Source organism: Onychostoma macrolepis, chromosome 01 (assembly GCF_012432095.1).
Source record: "Onychostoma macrolepis isolate SWU-2019 chromosome 01, ASM1243209v1, whole genome shotgun sequence".
Classification (NCBI taxonomy): Eukaryota; Metazoa; Chordata; class Actinopteri; order Cypriniformes; family Cyprinidae; genus Onychostoma; species Onychostoma macrolepis.
In genome coordinates this window covers 24045143-24067235 of record NC_081155.1, presented here as the reverse complement: position 1 = coordinate 24067235, position 22093 = coordinate 24045143, and the positions used below count along the sequence as shown (strand labels likewise).

Sequence of the window (22093 nt, the reverse complement as noted above, 5' to 3'; positions counted from 1 at the left end):
GGAATTGTATATCGTTAGCACTTGCACAAAAGCATGTTTTAATTTTCTCACAGTTATGTGGGGAAAAAAAATAACTACAGTTTGCTGTGTCTCCGTCCACAGGAGGCGCTATTCACAGTTAGGTCAAGTTTATTGTAGCTGTTGCCAAATGAATGTTTTCTGTACTGATTTTTTTTTCGGGCCGCATTTAACCGACACAGTTCCTTTTTTAAGTGCCTTTGTGTAAAATTTTAAGCTCTATGAGTAAAGCACATGCAAAAAGCTTCAAAGAATAGTTTTATACGTTTTCCCCCTCAAAATTTCACTATACTATATAATTTCTAAACACTTGGCAACCTCGACCCTCGACGTAATCGCGGCTGCAGCCATAGCAGCCAGATACAGCTTGGTAAACAAAGCGGACAGCTAGCGAGCTAACTGTAATGCCAATACATTTTTTTTTTCTCTCGCAAAAAAACGTTCTAAAATTGAGAGTAAAGCATTTGCGGGGACAGTTTCAAAACGGTATACATAGTTATTATCTAACGATATTTTCTTTCTAATGGCATAATATGTAATTTAACAGTTTCATGGATCGTATGTAGCTAACCAGTTGCTAACTGGTTAGCCTTTCAGTGAGGCTGCATTGATTTGGGTAACGTTAGAGAGCAAAATGAAACTAAACTGTATGGTCAATATGGTAAGTGACCGTCTGCTAATTAGAGGATGTATCTTAGCTGACCATTTTTAGTTTATTTCGTCCCTTAATTCTCTAATAAATAAAAAAAAACAAAATGTCTGTAATCAAATCTTTGCGAATCACTCGGATAGGCAGATAAAAGCGTGCTAGCAGATAACGGGTTTATTGAAAACACGACGAAAAGAAAATCAGCCAGGAACGTCAGTAATCAGCCAAAACGGCTGTCATGAAATAGTAAATCCCAGTTCAAGCACTTGGGGTGAAATGTTCAATCTGATGGCGAACTGCTGCAACTGGTTGAAACGGTGGAGAGAACCTGCAAGGTGAGTGTCTAAATTACAGCTTTCATCTCATGCTTGTGTCAGAGAGACCGTGAAGTAACTTGTTTCTGAGCAGAACTGTCAGTGAGCTCCTACACTGTGCAATTGTAAATGTGTTACCTGTATTTGCACGGTGGTCCCAATAAGTCACACTTTTGACATAGTTTTGACCTTAACTCTTTATATTTTATGTCACTTTTTATTTATTGGCAACAAACATTCAATTTGGCTGATGAAAGTGACCACACACCAAGTACAACAATTAATGTACCACAGAAATAATGCCATAAAAAATATTAAGTGGCATTTATTTTAAAGGAATAGTTCACCCCCAATAGTGTATTTGGGTGAAATATGGATAAAAAACAAAACAAAACACATTATGCTAAGTGTAACATGTTCTCTTTCTGGTGAAAGTTAATGAAAGTTTATGGTGAATAAATTAACGCATCCCTTAAAAAAGTAGGCTAATTTCTAAGAAATGCCAACTTTAATTTATTTGCATGTGCCACATTTTATTTTATTTATTTTTTATTTTTTTGTGCACTGTAGTAATATTTTGCATAGATGCATGATTCATACATTCATACTTGCTCTTGTAAACAGTAAACATAAAATTAGATTTTGAAACTTTCAGTAAATACATTAGTAAATATTGTAGGTTTGTGTGTGTGTGTGTGTGTGTGTGTGTGTGTGTGTGTGCGTGACTGATCAGGACAGAACTTGAACTGTTTTGTGTTGCAGTGCTACTTTAATCTTGTATTCATATTGGTATTTTCTAGTGTTAGTATTTATTCATATTTTGATTTAATTAGCTTATATTTTTATATTTTCAGTATTCAAATGAAAATCTCAACTAAAATATAAGTTTTATGTTATACTTTTGGCATTTTTATTAATTTTCTTTTACATATATTTCTATTTTTAAGCTTTAATAATTTTAGTACTTCACATTTAACTTAATTTATTTCAGCTAGTTGTCAAGGCAATATTTCTTAATTTTTAAAGTTTTTTTTTAGTTTAAGTTTTACATCTTTAAAATTTAAGTTAACTGTTACACTGGTGATAAAAGCACTTGTGCCTGTTGAGTTATTTAGGTAGGTTCATCTATTCTCATGAGGCTGCATTAGATATGGTGTCATTTTTAATTTTAGTATTTCCTCTCTCTGTGTTGATTAGTGGCCCTACCGGCACCTCTCACTGTACATGTTTGAACGTGACTCACAATTAGGCATAGGCTTAAATCCAAGTGCTAAATGTCTGATTACATGCATCACCTGCTGTGCCTGAAACAAGATGCTTGATAAGCCTAAATCTGGGTCAGATGGTTGATCATAAGACCCAAGAATCGGTCTGAAGTGTAAAAGTCAGGCCTTAAAAGCACCAGCGATGTTATGGAGACTGTTACTCTCCGCTGACAGCTTCCTGGGCCCAGAGGTGACGGCCAAGTCTTTAAGTTATTGTCTTAATTTCATTGGTTGAATGTAGCGTGTCCTCTAGCACCCTGTCACTGATCTTGTTGGGTAAGTCGAAATCCCCAGGTAATCCCTCAGATACAGAGCTGACCAGAGGCCAGGAAAGACAAAAGTGTGCGTGTGTATCGACAATAACAACCGAAGTCAAGGGAAAGCTAGCTGTCATCTTGATCTATTCCCAGTCTTGATGAAGGCCTCCTGGTTGCAGAGAACTGTCACCTGGATAGTGCGCTTGATGTCCCTGCGGCGCAAATGCCGCAGTTAAGTATCTGTTTGTGTGTGTGTGTGTGTGTATGTGTTGGTAGCTGTAAGGACTCTGTGTTTTCATATGTTCATCCATGGAGACTGTGGGGTTTGTTTACGCCGCCTGGCCTTTGTGTTCATCTGGCATTTTTTTGAGAATTAAGCATAGGTTGATGATGGTGAGCAGAAATCCCATGTCAATTTAGGATATTTGTGTTACTCCACAGATGTCTTGTTATGCCTTTAAGCCTCCACTGGAAGCCTTGTAGTTTAAACAGCTGTGACTCAACAGCCCCGGACAGATTATCATTGAATTTATTGAAAATTTTTGATATCATTAGTGTTGGAAAAGGCCACATTATTTACTTTGCCTTTTTGGGCACGGTGTGCTGAATCATCCTCTTCATCCCTGTGTGCTTTTGCCAGTCAAGAGATAATGCATTACCATGCAGGCTTAGGTTGTATTAGCTGACAGCTGTTCGTAACTTAATGTCAAGTTTTAATTAAATGTCAAAAAGTTCAAAGCTGCCTGTATGAACTCATTAATGAGTGCAATTGAATACACCTTTACTGTGATTTGCATGTTTTTAATTTCTGTACTAAAATTCATTTTGATATTTTTTTTATAAAGTAAAAAAAAAAGAAAAGTTGACCATCATGCTAGCTAAATAATAAATAAATGAATTAATAATTGGTGCAACTCCCCAAAAACTTTGAAATGGTGAAAAATTTCATGATAAATAAATAGGCAACGAACAAATAAACAAATAAATAAATAAATAAATAAAACATACTTAAAAAAAAAATAATGGTAAAGTCACATGTATTAAAGGTATAAAAAAATGTTATCCTATTACTTTTAACTTGGTGGTTACAACACATGACATTTTTTAGAGTTATTTTAAACCTTTATAAACTTTAAATACACTTTTCTTGAAAATGGTATAAAAGTTTTTTGTTTGTTTTTTATCATTTGAAATCAACTTGAAAACATAAAGTAATTTTCTGTGAACTTGACAGTTGTTTTAAACTACTTTTTTTTTTTTTTTTAATCATGATAAAGAAATCTTATATCACATTCTAACCTGAGTGTACCTGAAGTGTTTAACAGAAAAACATTTTTTATTAGAAGGACCGCCTTGACCTTAATGAGGTCTTTTGGAGACACATAATGAAATGAAGCTGTATCTGTGCTTTTACAGGAAGGTGACATTAGTAATGGTTGGACTGGACAATGCTGGAAAAACAGCTACTGTCAGAGGAATCCAGGGAGGTAAATATTCATCTTAATATTTTTGGAGTATTTTTTATGTAGTCCCAGATCGATCTCACAAGGTGTATATTTCTGTGACTGTCATAGAAAGTCCTTTAGATGTAGCACCTACAGTGGGCTTCTCAAAGGTGGACCTGAAGCAGGGGAAGTTTGAGGTCACAATCTTCGACCTGGGTGGCGGTAAGCGTATCCGTGGCATTTGGAAAAACTACTACTCTGAGTCTTACGGAGTGGTGTTTGTTGTGGATTCCAGTGATGTTCAAAGGATCCAGGAGACCAGAGACACAATGGCTGAAGTTCTCCGGCACCCTCGTATTGCAGGCAAACCTGTATTAGTGTAAGTTTTCCAAACATGACATGTTCTTGCTGTTGAACGTAACTTAATATCTAGACTTAACATTACACTACCATTCAAAAGCTTGGAATTAGTAGGATTTTTAATGTTTTTCAAAGAAGTCTCTTATGCTCATCAAGGCTGCATTTATTTGATCAAAAATACAGTAAATAAAAAACGAAATATCGTAAAATAATATTACAATTTAAAAATATTTGTATTTTACTATACTTTGAAATATAATTTATTCCTGTGGTGGAAAAGCTGAATTTTCATCAGCCCTTGCTACAATCTTAAGTGTCACATGATCCATGTAATTTTTGTCGGGGCCAAGTACCAAAACAAACTTGTAGCCAATAAGCAGTAAGGGGCGTGTCTTCTCATGATGTGGAGGAAAGAGCGTTCAGTGCACAGGACATGCATTAGCCGAGTCGAGCGACAGAATGATAGAGATGTCGGATAAAAAACAAAAGAGGAAAACGTCTGCGGAACGATAAGGCAAGAAGTAGAACCCGTGTAAATATCGGATCAGCTTTCCAGCGCTGGAGAAAACTCAAGGAGCGGAAGGCCTGTGATTGGACGTCGAGGTTGCTTTGTTTCTTCTCGATAGGTGAGTAACACCGTGTCTACACCGGAATCGCCGCACTGCAACAGCTAACGTCTGCCTACACTGGACACAATAAAGCGACCATTGAAAATCATTTGAAATGTATTAAATAGATTATAAATAGAATGCGGCAGCAGTTTACTGTTGGGGATTTGTCGCGCCGTGCAGCACCACTGCATTATAGACAGCATCACTGATTATTATGACTTCTATAGTATTTTGTTGCGCCGCTCGAATCCGGTATAGACACGGTGTAACATTGGATTTGCTTTGTTTCACAGGACTAATTGTTGCCTTGGTTGCGTACTTATGTGTGGGGCGGACCTATCAAAATAGGGGAGAGACCCTTTTGGGGTAGGGGCGTGTTTGTTTTGGTGATTTCAAATATCAACATTGGCTACCAGAAATCGCTTACCCCACCTTTAAAACTACAGTCCGTAAGTTTTGCCTCTTTGTCGCCATCTCTGTTTGAAAACCTGGAATTGCAGCTCTGTGCGGAATTATCTTCCGTGTGTGGGGTTGTGCTGCGGCACGGCTCCAGCGTGGATGAATCTAATGTTTTGAGGAGTATGTGTGTCAGTCTGTCAGTCACCAAACCAGTGTGGATACTGTACTTAGCAATCACAGATTCTAGCCTACATCTTGGAATATATGATCCAAATAAGAATTTTCACCGTTTATTGCCATCTGAACTTATAAGTAACAAGTTTGTTCTGACCAACTGAGGAAAAAAGCATTACAATAAATCGTGCTACCAATGGTGATTAAATCTAACGATCAGTTAGCTCATATCACATCTAATCATGCAAATTATTATTATTGTTATACTTTATTCTCAAATTATTGTTAACAACATTAACATTGCGTGACAATGAGTATAGTGTGTATTAGCGTGTTGATTTCAATTTCTGTACAGTCTAATCTAATTGTCGTACCATTTGAATTTCATATTAAGAAATTCTTTTAACCCAAAAAGCAAACTATGCTCCCTTCGAACTGGTTTTCTTTAAAATACAAATCTTGTGTAATCTCAGGCTATCTGTAATCAGAAGCACATTTAAAACTGGAATATAATTTAATTTCATTCACATGTGTTTCATAAACACATAATACTTTCTGGATTACAATCCACCATCAAAACGATACATTTAATTATTCTAGCTGCTGTGAGAAAAGGCTATAAATGACCTGCCACCTGCAGGATCCTCACATGGTCATTTTTAACCCAAAAAAGTTACAGACTGCAGCTTTAATAAAACATTAAACATCTTACTCATCCCAAACTTTGAAATGGTAGTGTACGAGAGTATGTCTACAGATCATCAAACATGGGATATGAGACATAAAGCATAGAGGCCATAGATAAAATGAGTATGCCCTGTGCTCTCATTTTCTAATGACATTGACAATATATAAAAAAAAAAAAAATATATATATATATATATATATATATATATATATATATATATACAGTGAGGAAAATAACTTTCTTTGAACACCCTGCTATTTTGCAAGTTCTCCCACTTAGAAATCATGGAGGGTCTGAAATTGTCATCGAGGTGCATGTCCACTGTGAGAGACATAATCTAAAAAAAAATCCAGAAATCACAATGTATGATTTTTAACTATTTATTTGTATGATACAGCTGCAAATAAGTATTTGAACACCTGAGAAAATCAATGTTAATATTTGGTACAGTAGCCTTTGTTTGCAATTACAGAGGTCAAACGCTTTCCTGTAGTTTTTCACCAGGTTTGCACACACTGCAGGAGGGATTTTGGCCCACCTCCACACAGATCTTCTCTAGATCAGTCAGGTTTCTGGCCTGTCGCTGAGAAACACGGAGTTTGAGCTCCTCCAAAGATTCTCTATTGGGTTTAGGTCTGAGACTGGCTAGGCCACGCCAGAACCTTGATATGCTTCTTACAGAGCCACTCCTTGGTTATCCTGGCTGTGTGCTTCGGGTCATTGTCATGTTGGAAGACCCAGCCTCGACCCATCTTCAATGCTCTAACTGAGGGAAGGAGGTTGTTCCCCAAAATCTCGCAATACATGGCCCCGGTCATCCTTTCCTTAAAACAGTGCAGTCGCCTGTCCCATGTGCAGAAAAACACCCCAAAGATGATGCTACCACCCCATGCTTCACAGTAGGGATGGTGTTCTTGGATGGTACTCATCATTCTTCTTCCTCCAAACACGTTTAGTGGAATTATGACCAAAAGTTCTATTTTGGTCTCATCTGACCACATGACTTTCTCCCATGACTCCTCTGGATCATCCAAATGGTCATTGGCAAACTTAAGTCGGGCCTGGACATGTGCTGGTTTAAGCAGGGGAACCTTCCGTGCCATGCATGATTTCAAACCATGACGTCTTTGTGTATTACCAACAGTAACCTTGGAAACGGTGGTCCCAGCTCTTTTCAGGTCATTGACCAGCTCCTCCCGTGTAGTTCTGGGCTGATTTCTCACCTTTCTTAGGATCATTGAGACCCCACGAGGTGAGATCTTGCATGGAGCCCCAGTCCGAGGGAGATTGACAGTCATGTTTAGCTTCTTCCATTTTCTAATGATTGCTCCAACAGTGGACCTTTTTTCACCAAGCTGCTTGGCAATTTTAATGTTAGTAGTTGGATTCTTACTGATTGTATGGGGTGGACAGGTGTCTTTATGCAGCTAACGACCTCAAACAGGTGCATCTAATTTAGGATAATAAATGGAGTGGAGGTGGACATTTTAAAGGCAGACTAACAGGTCTTTGAGGGTCAGAATTCTAGCTGATAGACAGGTGTTCAAATACTTATTTGCAGCTGTATCATACAAATAAATAGTTAAAAAATCATACATTGTGATTTCTGGATTTTTTTTTTTAGATTATGTCTCTCACAGTGGACATGCACCTACGATGACAATTTCAGACCCCTCCATGATTTCTTAGTGGGAGAACTTGCAAAATAGCAGGGTGTTCAAATACTTATTTTCCTCACTGTATATATATATATATTTATAAATCTTGCTCATATTGGTTTGTTGTATACTAACCTTAAATGGCAATCACTCAGTAAAGCTATAAAGGTGTATGGACCTAATAATCTTAAAAAATAAAGAAACTTGGGGCCAGTTTAGTAATTAGTGATGTATTGTCATTATGTATTAAGTCATCATAGCTGGTCTTCAGTGACAACTGCAAGTAACTTTAATGCATTTACACCAGTAAATGACGAGTATTTATGCTGATATTGTGTAAAATACTTGCCTAGAATAGCCTACATAATGATGAGATATGCAGATTTGCATTAATAAGGGGTGAAAATTCAAATACCTTATATTCACATACCACATTAAGTGTTTGGATATACTGGGGAAAGTAATGAAAAAGGACATTGTTTAGGAGGCTGAGATCTTTAATCATTGGTTTCTGGCTTAAGTCCTATTCTACCTGACCTACCTGAAGATTGTATGTTGGGCTGCACATCCTTGTTGATACATTTATCTTACTACACCAGCCTGTGCATGCCTTGACAGTTTTACATTAGTCCAGCTCTTCTAACAGGAAATAATACTACCTGACAGAATGATTTCAATGGTACACCTGTAAAAAGATCTCGGCACCTGGGGGCCGATTCTCAATTTCCCCTGGTGCTTGAGATAATAAACCTATTGGTGTGCTTTTCTAAACAAGCTGTCTGTGGTTCATGTTCGATTGGGTCCTTGTTCTTGTTGGTATTTGGTAATTATACTAACACCACCATGTTGGATTCTTTTCTATTTCATCACTCTTAGCAATCTGTGGCCAGTTGCATAAAATGTTTAGACTAGTCTTACAAGTTAATCAAGTAAACATTTTTCTTTTTTCTTTGTTAAGAATGATTATAATTAGATTGGCCTAAAATTAAGACTCATTATTAGGGCTGTCAAATTTTTTTTTTATTTTGAATATTTGTCTAATTTCAAATAAAAATCCATATTCTAATGCAAAAACGTTGCATTCGAATTTTAGGTGTGCGTCAGGCAGCCTTATCAGTGGTGCATGAAATGCGATGACGATGTACAGGTGCTGGTCATATAATTAGAATATCATCAAAAAGTTGGTTTATTTCACTAATTCCATTCAAAAAGTGAAACTTGTATATTATATTCATTCATTACACACAGACTCATATATTTCAAATGTTTATTTCTTTTAATTTTGATGATTAGAGCTTACAGCTCATGAAAGTCAAAAATCAGTATCTCAAAATATTGGAATATTACTTAAGACCAATACAAAGAAAGGATTTTTAGAAATCTTGGCCAACTGAAAAGTATGAAAATGAAAAGTATGAGCATGTACAGCACTCAATACTTAGTTGGGGCTCCTTTTGCCTGAATTACTGCAGCAATGCGGCGTGGCATGGAGTCGATCAATCTGTGGCACTGCTCAGGTGTTATGAGAGCCCAGGTTGCTCTGATAGTGGCCTTCAGCTCTTCTGCATTGTTGGGTCTGGTGTCTCTCATCTTCCTCTTGATAATACCCCATAGATTCTCTATGGGGTTCAGGTCAGGCGAATTTGCTGGCCAATCAAGCACAGTAACACTATGGTCATTGAACCAGCTTTTGGTACCTTTGGCAGTGTGGGCAGGTGCCAAGTCCTGCTGGAAAATGAAATCAGCATCTCCATAAAGCTTGTCAACAGAAGGAAGCATGAAGTGCTCTAAAATTTCCTGGTAGATGGCTGCGTTGACTGTGGACTTCAGAAAACACAGTGGACCAACACCAGCAGATGACATGGCAGCCCAAATCATCACAGACTGTGGAAACTTCACACTGGACTTCAAGCAACATGGATTCTGTGCCTCTCCACTCTTCCTCCAGACTCTGGGACCTTGATTTCCAAATGAAATGTAGAATTTACTTTTATCTGAAAAGAGGAATTTGGACCACTGAGCAACAGTCCAGTTCTTTTTCTCCACAGCCCAGTTAAGATGCTTCTGACGTTGTCTCTGGTTCAGAAGTGGCTTGGTAGCCCTTTTCCTGAAGACGTCTGAGCGTGGTGACTCTTGATGCACTGACTCCAGCTTCAGTCCACTCCTTGTGAAGCTCTCACAAGTGTTTGAATCGGCTTTGCTTGACTGTATTCTCAAGCTTGCGGTCATCCCTGTTGCTTGTGCACCTTTTCCTACCCAAATTCTTCCTTCCAGTCAACTTTGCATTTAATATGCTTTGATACAGCACTCTGTAAACAGCCACACCTTTCAGTAATGACCTTCTATGACTTACCGTCTTTGTGGAGGGCGTCAATGTTCGTCTTCTGGATCATTGCCAAGTCAGCAGTCTTCCCCATTATTGTGGTTTCAAAGAACAAGAGATACCCAGAATTTATACTGTAGGGATGGTCATTTATTCAAACTCAAATGTAAATATTCTAATATTTTGAGATACTGATTTTTGACTTTCATGAGCTGTAAGCTCTAATCATCAAAATTAAAAGAAATAAACATTTGAAATATATCAGTCTGTGTGTAATGAATGAATATAATATACAAGTTTCACTTTTTGAATGGAGTTAGTGAAATAAATCAACTTTTTGATGATATTGTAATTATATGACCAGCACCTGTAAGTGTCGTTCCATTTAAATGCTTTTCGCAGCTTATCCAGTTGAACCCACTAGATGTGGCGCTGCTACATTGTTCATTTAAAATATTGCGGAAAAAGAGAAGATCAATGTGGAAAAGATGTTGTTTACATCAAAACTGAAACCAGACCATTCACACAGAATGCATATTTATTGCATTTTCTAGAGGGACATCTATCGCCATTGCACACGCGACTCGCACAAGAGAGCTGCATGTTTAGAAAACCATGTAAAATTAATGTAAGTTCAACTTTTGTCTCGAGACTTTATGGGGATTTTTCCCCATCCCACTGCATCTCATGTTTTTAAATAAAGTACTCTTTGTGATTGGTTTTCAGTCCTTTGTATTAAACTAGGCTATACATATATACATACATACATGATGCTGTTTTGTTTGTAAATGTTTAAGCTAATTAATTAATTAATTAATTAATTGTATATGGTTTATAAATAAATTTAAACATTATGCACTTTTTTCAAAGATAGTCCTGTCATTTTATTGCTTTGAAGAAATGTGCATTAGTAATATTTTGCTCGATGTGCCCACTTGTGGCCTCAGGAGAGAAGCCAAAAGCTCCCCCCTTAACTGAAATTATGCCTTTTAAATTTGAATATAATTCAAATATTGATCATATTTAAGTACAAAATTTGAATTTAGTTTTTCTGCCATTTTGACAGCCCTACTCATTAACTCTTTGGTAAAAATGCTAGGTTGTCAGACTACTGCTTAAGACACAGTTATGACATAGAGGCTAAGTTTATGCAACTAGCCTTAGACCCACCAAAACTGTGTCATCAGCAAAAACCATGATGAAGCTGGAGCTCCATAAAACCGCATAACTGTGTGCATAAAATGGAGAATAGAAATGGGCTCAGAACAGAACCCTGGGGAACACATTTTTAAATGGCTGCTGATAATGTTTACAGCCCTCCTTCACCAAAATTGCCTGCCTGTCAGAAATATGAAGGAGTTTAGAACCAGGACCTTGAGTTTGCTGATGAGCCTGGAGGCTTTGATGAATGTCAAGCTGTAATCAGTGAAGAGCATCCTCACATAATTCCTGCCTCTAGTCCAAGTGGAACAGGGCGGTGTGCAATAAATGTGCAATACATCATCTGTATATCTGTCGGGGCATTAGACAAGCTGCAGTGGGTCCAATTAACTGAGGGAGTGAGCAGCAGATGAAGTCCTTGACTAAATATAGCTTGTTAAGTGTGCTAATAAGTCAAGTGTTCTTTAACACCAGGCTAATTATTCAGTCCACCTCAAGTGCCAACCTCAGGTCATTTGTTTGTGACAGCTTACCTAGTGACCTGCACACCTAGTGACCAGCTCTTTCCTTATTCTGATTGGCTTGCAGACTGGCTAATAAACAGGATCAAGATGGGGCATTGGCTGAAGCAGATATCATTGAGACCCTGTCATTGGAGAAGCTTGTCAACGAAAATAAATGCCTCTGTCAGATTGTGAGTTAATATTTCAGCACAGTTTATATTTATCAGTCAGTATGAGTTCACAGAGGATATCCTGAGTCTTTATTTATTCATTATTTGCTTTTAACAGGTTCAAATTTGATCAAATTCATCACATTGTCTTGGCAGAAATGTTGCAAACCAGTCATATAAAACTGAGCTAAACATTGTTTCCTCTACTCTCAGGAACCCTGTTCTGCAGTGCTAGGTTATGGTAAGAAGGTTGACAAATCCATCAAGAATGGCCTTAACTGGCTCCTGAATAACATTGCCAAGGACTACGAGGCAATTTCAGAGCGTGTGCAAAGAGATACAGCTGAGCAGAAGGCTCAAGAAGAACAAGACAAGAAGGAAAGAGCAGAAAGAGTCCGGCGGATCAGAGAGGAGAGGTCAGTGAGCTGACAAGACTTTTCACTCGGATTGTCATGCTGATCCCTCTTTTCCAGATCAGGAGTGTATGAAGTTAGTGGCATAGTCATTGAAAATAGTTGAGATACTGTAGTCTAGTTCTGGGATGATTTCATGTAAACTGAGCTGGTTTTATTTGCATTTATATTTAAAGTGTTTTTTCACTTTGAGTGTTTTTCAAAATGTTTTTTTCTAGTTATTGCAAAGTAACTAAAGTTAACATGAAATATACATTTGCTATATGTTTTGTATTTTATGGGTCTTTTTGTGAATGATTCATCCATGTATATGTTTTTTTTTTTTTGTCGTAATGTTTAATCCAAACTCGATCTTCCTCTTGAAGGTGACAGATTTCTCTCTGGAGAGATATGCCAGACTTCTCTAATCTTTTAGTCTGCTTAAAATCTGCTCCTTGAACAACTGACTGCAAGCTCACATCTCAAAATCTAATGAACAGCCAATGAACCAAGTCCCCGCCCTGCATTCTTGCTGGTATTTTATAAGAGAGATTTGCATTGCTCTTAGCAATCAGGCCCAACAAAACTGCATCAACAGTAGTGCTGGGTGATATACCGGTTCAAACGGTAAACCAGTTTGAATTTCACAAATGGTAAAAAAAAAAAAAAAAGGCGTACTGGCACAAGTGACTAAGCAACGTAGACAGTGTTGTGAATTGAGAGGAGATCCCTGTTAACTGCATACACTTCTGACTAATGGTTGGAGAACTTTCTTTAACTGGGCAAATAAACCAACTCTAAATGGCTGTTAACAGAGGCCAGAGACGCTGAAGACGAACGCAAAGAGGAGAAAATGCATATAGTAGCAGTCTGATCAAGCTCACTGTTCACGATGCACAAAACACAGAAATAAAATTGTAAATACTGAATTGGGGGTGGGGGTTTATATGAATGTATCTCTGAGGACAACTGACTGTCTTCATAAAAGTTTATTTTTATCTTAACTCCATATGATGCATATTAATGTAGCATTTAAAAGTACAGTGCTGCTTTGTTTACAGCAGTAACCAAGGAAACGTTGTATCCCTGCTGTTCCATAAGCACCACCTGCTGTCAGAGAGTGAATTTGCATCTCATTCAGCCCGTCTGCTCTTTTTGTTTCATTCAGAGATGTATTATGCAGCATAATTAATTTCACAAATCTAATGTGAGACCATTCTCTTTTTGCTTTCAATTTTGAAACTATAGACTCTAAATTACATTAAAAACTACTCATGCTATATGAATATATTTGTTTGGATCATGATTAAAATGAAGCTGTTGTACAACTGTGTCATGCATTCTGAATAATATAAAGGCACAGTCAGGGAAACACCATGATAAACCGTGAAACCACCAGAATCCAAAAAAAAAAAAAGTGATACAGATTTTTGGTCAAACCGCCTAGCACTAGTCAACAGTAAATTTCACAATGGAGTTGAAAGGCCGCAGAGTTGTGTGTGTAAAACGGAGAATATAAGAGGGCTCAGAACAGAACCCTGGGGAACACTGATTTTTAAATGGCGGCTGATGATGTTAGTAGCCCTCCCTCACCTCAAAATTTTTTTTTGATAATCTCATAATCTGTTTCACATGTTACATTATTGAAGAAAATAGCTGTCTCTACTTCCATTTCATCAGTACTTTAAAGTGTTCAAAATGCAAACAACAGTTTGATGAAGATGTTTTTCACTGACAGAGACAGACAGGAGCGAGAAGAAGCAGAGCGAGAAGGAAGGGCATCGAAAGAGGAACATCTAGATGATGTCGACATGCCCAACCCTTTCCAGCCAATAACCAATGTTGTTAGTGAGGTTAGTTATCACAATGTTTCTTTTAAATACAAGTTGGATGAAATCATTATGATGCAAATACTAAATTCATATAAAAATCCCAGAATGAAGACAGACTAAACAAAGAGAAAGAGATGCAAAGACAGAGAGAAAATGGCCAGCAGGGCAGTGTGCAAGAACAGACAGTCCTTCAAGAAGAGGATGAAGAAGAAGAGGAGGAGGATGAAGAGAGCGAGAGACAGACCCCGGAGAGCACAGAATCAGGTAGTATATTTTATTCCTCAAAAGGACTCAATCACGCCAAGAGTAATAAGTGTATAAAGGTTTATTTGAGTATTGTCAGTTACTTTCAAATACAAGCTTTTGCTATTATAACACATGAACCTATTTACCTCTGCAATTTGTTGGAGTGGATGAAGTGATTTCAGTGTCTTTCACCTTTGATCAGGAGCAGTGGACCAGAACAAAAAGAAAACTAGGAAATTACGATTGAAACGTAAGCACAGAGTCGACCCTCTCAGAGTGGAAGAAGCAACACCCAAAAGCCCAACCCCTCCTCCTTTACCAGGTAGGAATGCGTCTTTTATAAGTTGTTTCCTCATACATGTACAATGATCAACTAATTGGTGAAATTGATGAAATTTTACACTCTTTACACTGAGGACTTTTGTCAGTGATGTCCATTTGCAATAGGAATAAGCATTCCTCTTGAAAACAAACACACATTTCAAAAATAGCTGAGACCAGGGGCTGGGCGGCAGCAGAAAAAAACTGTTCAACACAAGCCACGGTGGCACTTTATATTAAACCCTTCAAAGAATGCTATAAGAATATAGTTTAATGTGGCCTCATTGCCATGCCAACTGCTTTGACAAAGTACTTGTGCTCAGTGTTTGAGAGGTTTTCGTCAAGACATACCTTACTGTTATGTAATATGTTACTATAATATTACTGTTCTTAAAATGAAATTATTTCCATTTTGTAAAACAGCTAATCATTGTTCCAAGCATGTTGCTGTTGCCATTAAACATTAAATAAATCTGATACTTCATAGACTGCACATGAATGCCACATGGTTTGCAAGACACGTATGCCAAAGGGAGTGCAATCAAACATTGTTGTACATTAAGTTTTGGTTTTAAATTACCCATAATAATTGAAACCCAGTACAAATAAAGAGCAGCACATTTATTTGCCCATTAAAGGCAAAATGCTGTTAATGGAAGTGTGCAAAAAATTAATTTTCCAAACAATGTCATTACTTTACCCAAATACACTATGATATAATGATTTATATATTAGAACTGTCGAGACAGATTTTGCAAGAAATTGTATACATACGTAATTTGCCATAATTTGACGTGGGTTGCATTTCTACACAGAAAAAAAGTAGAGCTAGTTGTTGTTAGTGTGATTGTTTATTTGTAGACTGATAAGATGACCTGTATCCGAATGTACACTGCTGCTTCGAAGCATTGATCTGTGCAGAGTAGCAGAGCCAAAGCACAACCAAAAAAAAGAGTATTCTTCAGTAGGAACATGCAGTTTTATTATTTAACCCTTAAAAGTTACACAGTGTAGCTTTAACATAACTACAGGAAAAAGCATAGTTATGTTTAGAAGAGGGAATGCGTATATTCCTGTGGAACATTCTACATCTATTTGCATTTTGCAACTTTTTTTCTGATGTATTATTAAGACTTAATTTAACCTAATGAAAATAACAGATTAATTAATTACGCAGTAAACTGCAGACTTGCTGTAAATACATTGCAGTGGTGTATATGTTCTGTGGCACAAGACTTCAGGAAAGTCAGAGAAGCTTTTTTCTATAATTTGCTGTTGGATTTTTGTAGTCAAATGTTTGCAAAATGCCTCATTTTAACCACTGATTTGTTCTAGTTTTTCCTTTTGTTGCTTCACATTAATGACTCTAACAGCTAATCCCTACTTTTTTTCCTGTTTTAGTTGGATGGGCTACTCCTAAAACTTCTAGGCTCCCCAAACTTGAGCCTCTTGGAGATACAAGACATTCTGGTAATTGCTGGTTCATTGCATCTGTTCCCTGTCCGGCATGTCAACACGCATGCACGTCACTAACATCCTTTTTTTCCCCATTCTATTTCCTAACCATGTAATCATCTCCCATAATTCTGTTCTTAAAGCTTTTTTTTCTCTCTCTCTCCATCCACACAGCAAGCCTCAGCCACATCCTTCCTGTACAATCATTTGTCAACAGAAATACAACAACCATCCACCTTAATACTGTGCCTAATAAATGCTACTAGCATGATCTCCTTAACGCCTCACTTGCTGCACTGTGACTAATGTATGTTATTTCTTTTCCTGATGCTTACAGGAAACATTTTGGGCATTCTGAATGCTGCATGTAATGTTCTGTGTCCTCCTCTGAATGCTAAACCAGGCAGTGTGTCATTTTGATCTAAGAATTTAATGATGTAGTGTAATCTTGTAGTATTTAGAAGTTAGCTGAGCCTTGATTTAAAAAAAAAAAAAAAAAAAAGGGCATTGCTGACCTAAATCTTTTTTTTTCCCCCATGACTCTCTTTCATTGGCAGATTTCTATGGCAAACCTCTCCCACCTGTAGCAATTAGGCAGAGGCCGAACAGCGATACTCATGATGTAATTTCCTAACACTACCTCTGCTTCCCCCCTGACTGGTTTACAATTCTCAAGGGTCCCAACCAATCAAAGTATTGTTTTGTTCTTATCTTCAAGCACGGGCAGTGTAGCAAACTACGCAGATGAAATTGCCCAGAAGCGAGGAACTGATACCCAATCGACAAACCCAGACGGATCACATGACCTCAAGCACCTATTGACTGGTGGTCTGCAGAAGCTGGGGGACATGGACATTAATGTTCAGATAATGTGCTCAAATTTCGAACGGTTCAACATTTTGATGTCTTTGGAGCCGTTTGTCTTGTTTTATCAAAATTCTTAAAATCAGTATTAACAGACATTTAAAACTCAGTTGAGACTTCTTTGTCAAAAATATATCACAGACCTATTTTTTAAGAGAATTGAAATGTATGTAAATACATAAGAGTTTAAATTTGTGTACTTGAAATTGTACAAACATGTTTTTATGGTCCACATGCATATCTTAAACTCATATAATGTGCAGTTGATTGTGACACAGTTTGCCTTTTAAATATCAGATGGTCTTTTTTTCAGCAGCATTTCTAGGTTTATACACTACGCTGTCTTAATTTTGAGAACGACATTCATACTCTCAAATAGCACCAGCAACAGATACAGAGATCGTGAGAAAGTGAACTTTTGAATGTGATGGGAAATGTTTGTGCAAGCCCCACATGTGGTACATTTTGCTTTATCGGGGAGGAAAACATTTGCCATCTTCTGAAAGATGATTTACTGTAAATGTAACAATACTCAACATCCAATATAAGTTCATATTTTAATATAAGATGTCATTTATTGTAAACGCTGCTTTCGTATTTATTTGATGCTATTGCCATTTTTATATTTCACATTGTTTGTTTTGTTTTGTATTTTACCCCACACACTAATATTTAGTTGATGAAACGTTCTGTGCATCATCCAGTTTGCTCTGCTTTCGGTACCTGCGCCTTTTGTACCCAGTTTACACTCAATATGAATGTCAAATAATAAAAAAAAAAAAGTACTGTTATGGTCACTCTCACTCAACACACATTAGCAGCACCCTCTGCTGGTCGATGCTGTAACTGTATCATGGTTTGTTTTCAACTATCATAGAATGATGGAAACAAAGAAAGAAAGATGCTTGCATTTTTATTTTTGCATGAATGATTTAAAAATGTAAAGGAAAGCGTTGTTTGTTACACTTTATGATTTGGAGCGGTTTGGAGATCTGAAGCAGATATGAAATATTAGAATATTCCTCAGTTTCACTTTGCCGTTTTGCTACAGACAAAATAGAAATGAGCACTGCAGAGTTCTCTTCTCCAGCGAAGCGCACCTGTGAAATTCCACAGATCCATTATTTAGGAAAATGACATGGCAAAATATGCATTAAGGTTTTAAATCTCTTTTGGTACAGTTACTTGGGTAGGTGTAAAAGGTTAACAACATATATATTACCTTTGCTGGATGTTGCCAGCACACATTTTTTATTGTTTCTTGCGACAGCAGGCTTAGCATTCCAGTTAGTGTAACCAAACTTAGATCCATCCCTCCAAGTCCAGGCAGCTCTCTGAAGTACAGCATTTAAATGACTGAATTAACGTACAGTATCATGGTTCTCTCGTACTTATAAATATACATAGGCTATTTACATTTTGCAAATACTTTTACTCAAAGAGACTTTATTTTACAGTGCCCTTGTTACATGTGAATTTAGTCTATAACAGTAAATTATATATAATTGCGGTAAGATAGGGAAGATGCCCCAAGAAAAATGTGACCCTGGACCACAAAACCAGTCTTAAGTGTCAATTTTTCGAAATTGGGATTTATACATCATCTGAAAGCTGAATAAATAAACTTTCATTGATGTATGGTTTATTAGGATCGGACAATATTTGGCCGAGATACAACTATTTGAAAATCTGGATTCTCATAAAATATTGAGAAAATCGCCTTTAAAGTTGTCCAAATGAAGTTCTTAGCAATGCCTATTACTAATCAAAAATTAAGTTTTGATATATTTACGGTACGAAATGTACAAAATATCTAAATGGAACATGATCTTTACTTAATATCCTAATCATTTTTGGCATAAAATAAAAATGGATAATTTTGACCCATACAATGTATTTTTTGCTATTGCTACAAATATACCCCAGCGACTTAAGACTGGTTTTGTGGTCCAGGGTCACAAATGTGGATTTACTTTTATATTGTAACATTTGCTAGTTTAGTTGTTGCCAATTTAGTTGAATAATTGAATACCTTATGAGAAACAAGGCAGAACCTTTATACAGGCATATGAATATTTACATATTTAATTGTCCATATTTGAATTGAAGGTATGTCATAAGAGCAACACTGAATACAAATTTAATGATTTCACTCAGTTAACCTATAGGTTTCGATGAAAACAAAGATGTCTGAAATGTACATCTAATCAATGGAAATATCAAATAATAACCCCATTAATTACAATAAGTTTTACATGTAAAAATAATAACACTAACCCCAAAGTAAGTAGGCTATGTGTTGTTGAGTAAATAATATTAGTCAGTACTCGGTAGTATTTTTTATTACACTAACAAGCATATCTTAAAAAATAAACTCTTATCAGCTTTATTTAACAATGTGTTATTTGTTGTTAAACCAGTGTATGTGGTGGTGTATTACAACAATATTAGCACTATTTTAATACTGATTTGTACAATATGATCTGTTGGACTGATACCTTAAAGAGAAAATAAATGGTAACACTTTATAATAAGGTGTCATTTGTTAACATGAGTTAATGTATTAACTAACATGAACAAACAATGAACAATGCATTTATTACACTATTTATTAATCCTTTTTAATGTTAATTAATGAAAATACAGTTGTTCACTGTTTATTCATGTTAGTTCACAGTGCATTAACTAATGTTAACAAACACAACTCATGATTTTAATAATGCATTAGTAAATGCTGAAATTAACATTAACTAAGATTAATAAATGTTGTAGAAGTATTGTTCATTCTTAGTTCATGTTTACCAATGTTGTTAACTAATGTTAACTAATGAACCTTATTGTAAAGTGTTACCAAATAAATAAATACATACCTGAGTTGCATAATAACCACCGATCCAGATATGAGAAGCTCGATTTTGCAGAAATGTCTTTAGAAAAGCGTTAACGGCTGGTTTGTGGACAGACACAAGGTGTCCTTTGCTTCCAACACATAGTTTCTGCAAAGATAACCAATTTTAATTAAATAAATAAAACCATACTATACTGTATCAGTAATGAACTTAAAGGCAATATGTATCATCGGTAGAAGAACATTCACTTGTTTACATACAGGAGCGTCTTTAAAAATGTGAATATCGTGGAATTTATTTCTTCTTTTTTTTCAAAATGTAAATAAAAATATAATTTGTATATTCATTATATGTAAAGAGAAATATTTGAAGCCTCATGTACATACATACATACATATATATATATATACCAATACCACACACCAATTATCTTTAGACATGATGTATCTTATACTATTGTGAATTGTTTGTGACCTATAGGAAGCACTGCCTCTGTAAGGACGTGTAAGTGACAAACCTCACCTTGCAGTATATGTGACCTTGGACCACAAGACCAGTCATAAGGGTCAATTTAAAAAAATGAGATCTATACATCATCTGAAAGCTGAATAAATAAGCTTTCCATTGATGTATGGTTTGTTAGGATTAGACAATATTTGGCCGAGATACAATTTGAACTATTTGAAAATCTGGAATCTGAGGGTTCAAAAAAATCAAAATATTGAGAAAATCACCTTTAAAGTTGTCCAAATGAAGTTCTTAGCAATGCATATTACTAATCAAAAATTAAGTTTTAATATATTTACAGTAGGAAATTTACAAAATATCTTCATGGAACATGATCTTAAACTTAATGTCATAAAAGAAAAATCTATAATTTTGACCCATACAATGTATTTTTGGCTATTGCTGCAAATATACCCCAGCGACTGGTTTTGTGGTCCAGGGTCACATATTACAGGACAAAGTACATTGCAAAGAACACAATCGTACCTCTGCCTCATTCCAGTTTCTTTTTATTTTGAAAAGTTTATAACATTGCCTTTCATATTTCTTCCAGCCAGAGGGACAGAGCTCTCGTTCTGCAAAGAAGGATCGATTAATAGTGGTTGATGAGAACTGGAAATATAAACCTCCTCATTTTCTACAGTTCGAACAGACATAAAAACAAAAGGAAATTGGTTCATACCTTTCTTCTTGTTCATCTCGCTTTCTCCGTTTACAGCCAGCAACACAAAGAGAAGGAAAGCTACAGTAATCTTCCACATGTTGGTAACGTCCTATAAATGTCTTATAAAAAGAAATATTTTACTGTAATAATGTAAGCAGTACTTGTAAGAAAATGTTTAAAAACACTAATGGAAAAAATGCACAAATGTCATACCAAGATCAAAATGAACCGCAACAATAGTGTTCCCACAATGGAGCATTCAGATCAGTATAAATTCAGATCTATTTATACCCAGCTGCTAACTCACTAATGTGTGTAGCTGTTGGTTAAAACACCAATGAAGACAGTTTTTGCAACCTCTAATACCTTATTAGGTAAACAAGACCTCACATTCTTAACATCCTCATTTATGATATTACATTTTTTGTTCAGTTTTGTTTTGTTGCATGTGAACATCAGTGAAATAGTTGATGTGATGGATTCAAATTTGTATTTTCATTTTCAAAGACAAATTGATCTGATCAAGTTTTATTTTAGAAGATGGTTGGTCATACACAAATATTTACATATATTACATTTACATATATGGAATATATTGTCACATAATTTTAAACAAAACATCACAGTTTATGTTAAATTTTGTGCTCAGTGACTAATTTATGTGTTGATTTTGATGTTTGTTTTGGATTATTGTCCTGATGGAACATGCAACCACAGATTTAGATTTAGATTTTTTATCTGTTGGTATTTGATAGAATCCATGATGCCATGCATCTGAAGAAGATATCGAGGACCTCCAGCAGAAAAACAGGCCAACAACATTAAAGATACAGCAGTATATTTAACCGTGGACATGGGCTACTTTTTTTTATCCCTGTTTGTACTAAACTCATCTGGTGGGTTTGCTGCCAAAAAGCTTTCTTTTTTTTTTTTTTTTTAAGTTTCATCTGACTATAGAAGCCAGTGCC

General features: G+C 36.1%; 2 protein-coding genes across 9 annotated transcripts; one reads left to right on the top strand and one right to left on the bottom strand.

Annotated features, from left to right (window-relative positions):
• Positions 1-80: 80 nt before the first annotated feature.
• On the top strand, positions 81-17890 carry arl13b (ADP-ribosylation factor-like 13b). 8 transcript variants are annotated; one of them, XR_009270428.1, is made up of 12 exons: positions 81-1002; positions 3920-3990; positions 4078-4327; positions 11911-12016; positions 12209-12411; positions 14126-14240; positions 14324-14483; positions 14668-14787; positions 16188-16256; positions 16416-16548; positions 16799-16863; positions 16960-17890. XR_009270428.1 is itself a non-coding variant. In XM_058771648.1 (11 exons), exons 1-11 carry the CDS (start codon positions 944-946, stop codon positions 16987-16989), a joined length of 1242 nt encoding a protein of 413 aa, XP_058627631.1. In that variant the 5' UTR covers positions 81-943; the 3' UTR covers positions 16990-17890. The 8 variants fall into 8 exon arrangements, 7 of the variants coding, with proteins under 7 accessions (XP_058627631.1, XP_058627624.1, XP_058627598.1 ...); XM_058771648.1 differs by lacking the exon at positions 16416-16548 and having other exon boundaries at positions 14674-14787; XM_058771641.1 differs by lacking the exon at positions 16416-16548 and having other exon boundaries at positions 14671-14787.
• Positions 17891-18005: 115 nt separating this feature from the next.
• On the bottom strand, positions 18006-21396 carry LOC131537968 (snaclec coagulation factor IX-binding protein subunit A-like). Its single transcript, XM_058771715.1, has 6 exons — positions 21339-21396; positions 21144-21244; positions 20948-21036; positions 19976-20101; positions 18328-18439; positions 18006-18205 (listed from the first exon to the last, which is right to left on the bottom strand). The coding sequence occupies exons 2-6, from the start codon at positions 21220-21222 to the stop codon at positions 18135-18137; spliced, it is 477 nt and encodes a 158-aa protein (XP_058627698.1). The 5' UTR covers positions 21223-21244; positions 21339-21396; the 3' UTR covers positions 18006-18134.
• Positions 21397-22093: the final 697 nt, after the last annotated feature.

What these genes read in the sequence shown, in the direction of transcription:
- arl13b (XM_058771615.1), top strand. Translation starts at nt 944, where the DNA reads ATGTTCAATCTGATGGCGAACTGCTGCAACTGGTTGAAACGGTGGAGA. An exon ending in GCAGGCAAACCTGTATTAGT is followed by an intron (nt 4,328 to 11,910) that starts GTAAGTTTTCCA and finishes ATTGGCTTGCAG; the next exon opens with ACTGGCTAATAAACAGGATC. An exon ending in CGAACAGCGATACTCATGAT is followed by an intron (nt 16,864 to 16,959) that starts GTAATTTCCTAA and finishes CTTATCTTCAAG; the next exon opens with CACGGGCAGTGTAGCAAACT.
- LOC131537968 (XM_058771715.1), bottom strand. Translation starts at nt 21,222, where the DNA reads ATGTGGAAGATTACTGTAGCTTTCCTTCTCTTTGTGTTGCTGGCTGTA. An exon ending in GAAACTGGAATGAGGCAGAG is followed by an intron (nt 20,102 to 20,947) that starts GTACGATTGTGT and finishes TTATCTTTGCAG; the next exon opens with AAACTATGTGTTGGAAGCAA. An exon ending in GTGGTTATTATGCAACTCAG is followed by an intron (nt 18,440 to 19,975) that starts GTATGTATTTAT and finishes GCTGTACTTCAG; the next exon opens with AGAGCTGCCTGGACTTGGAG.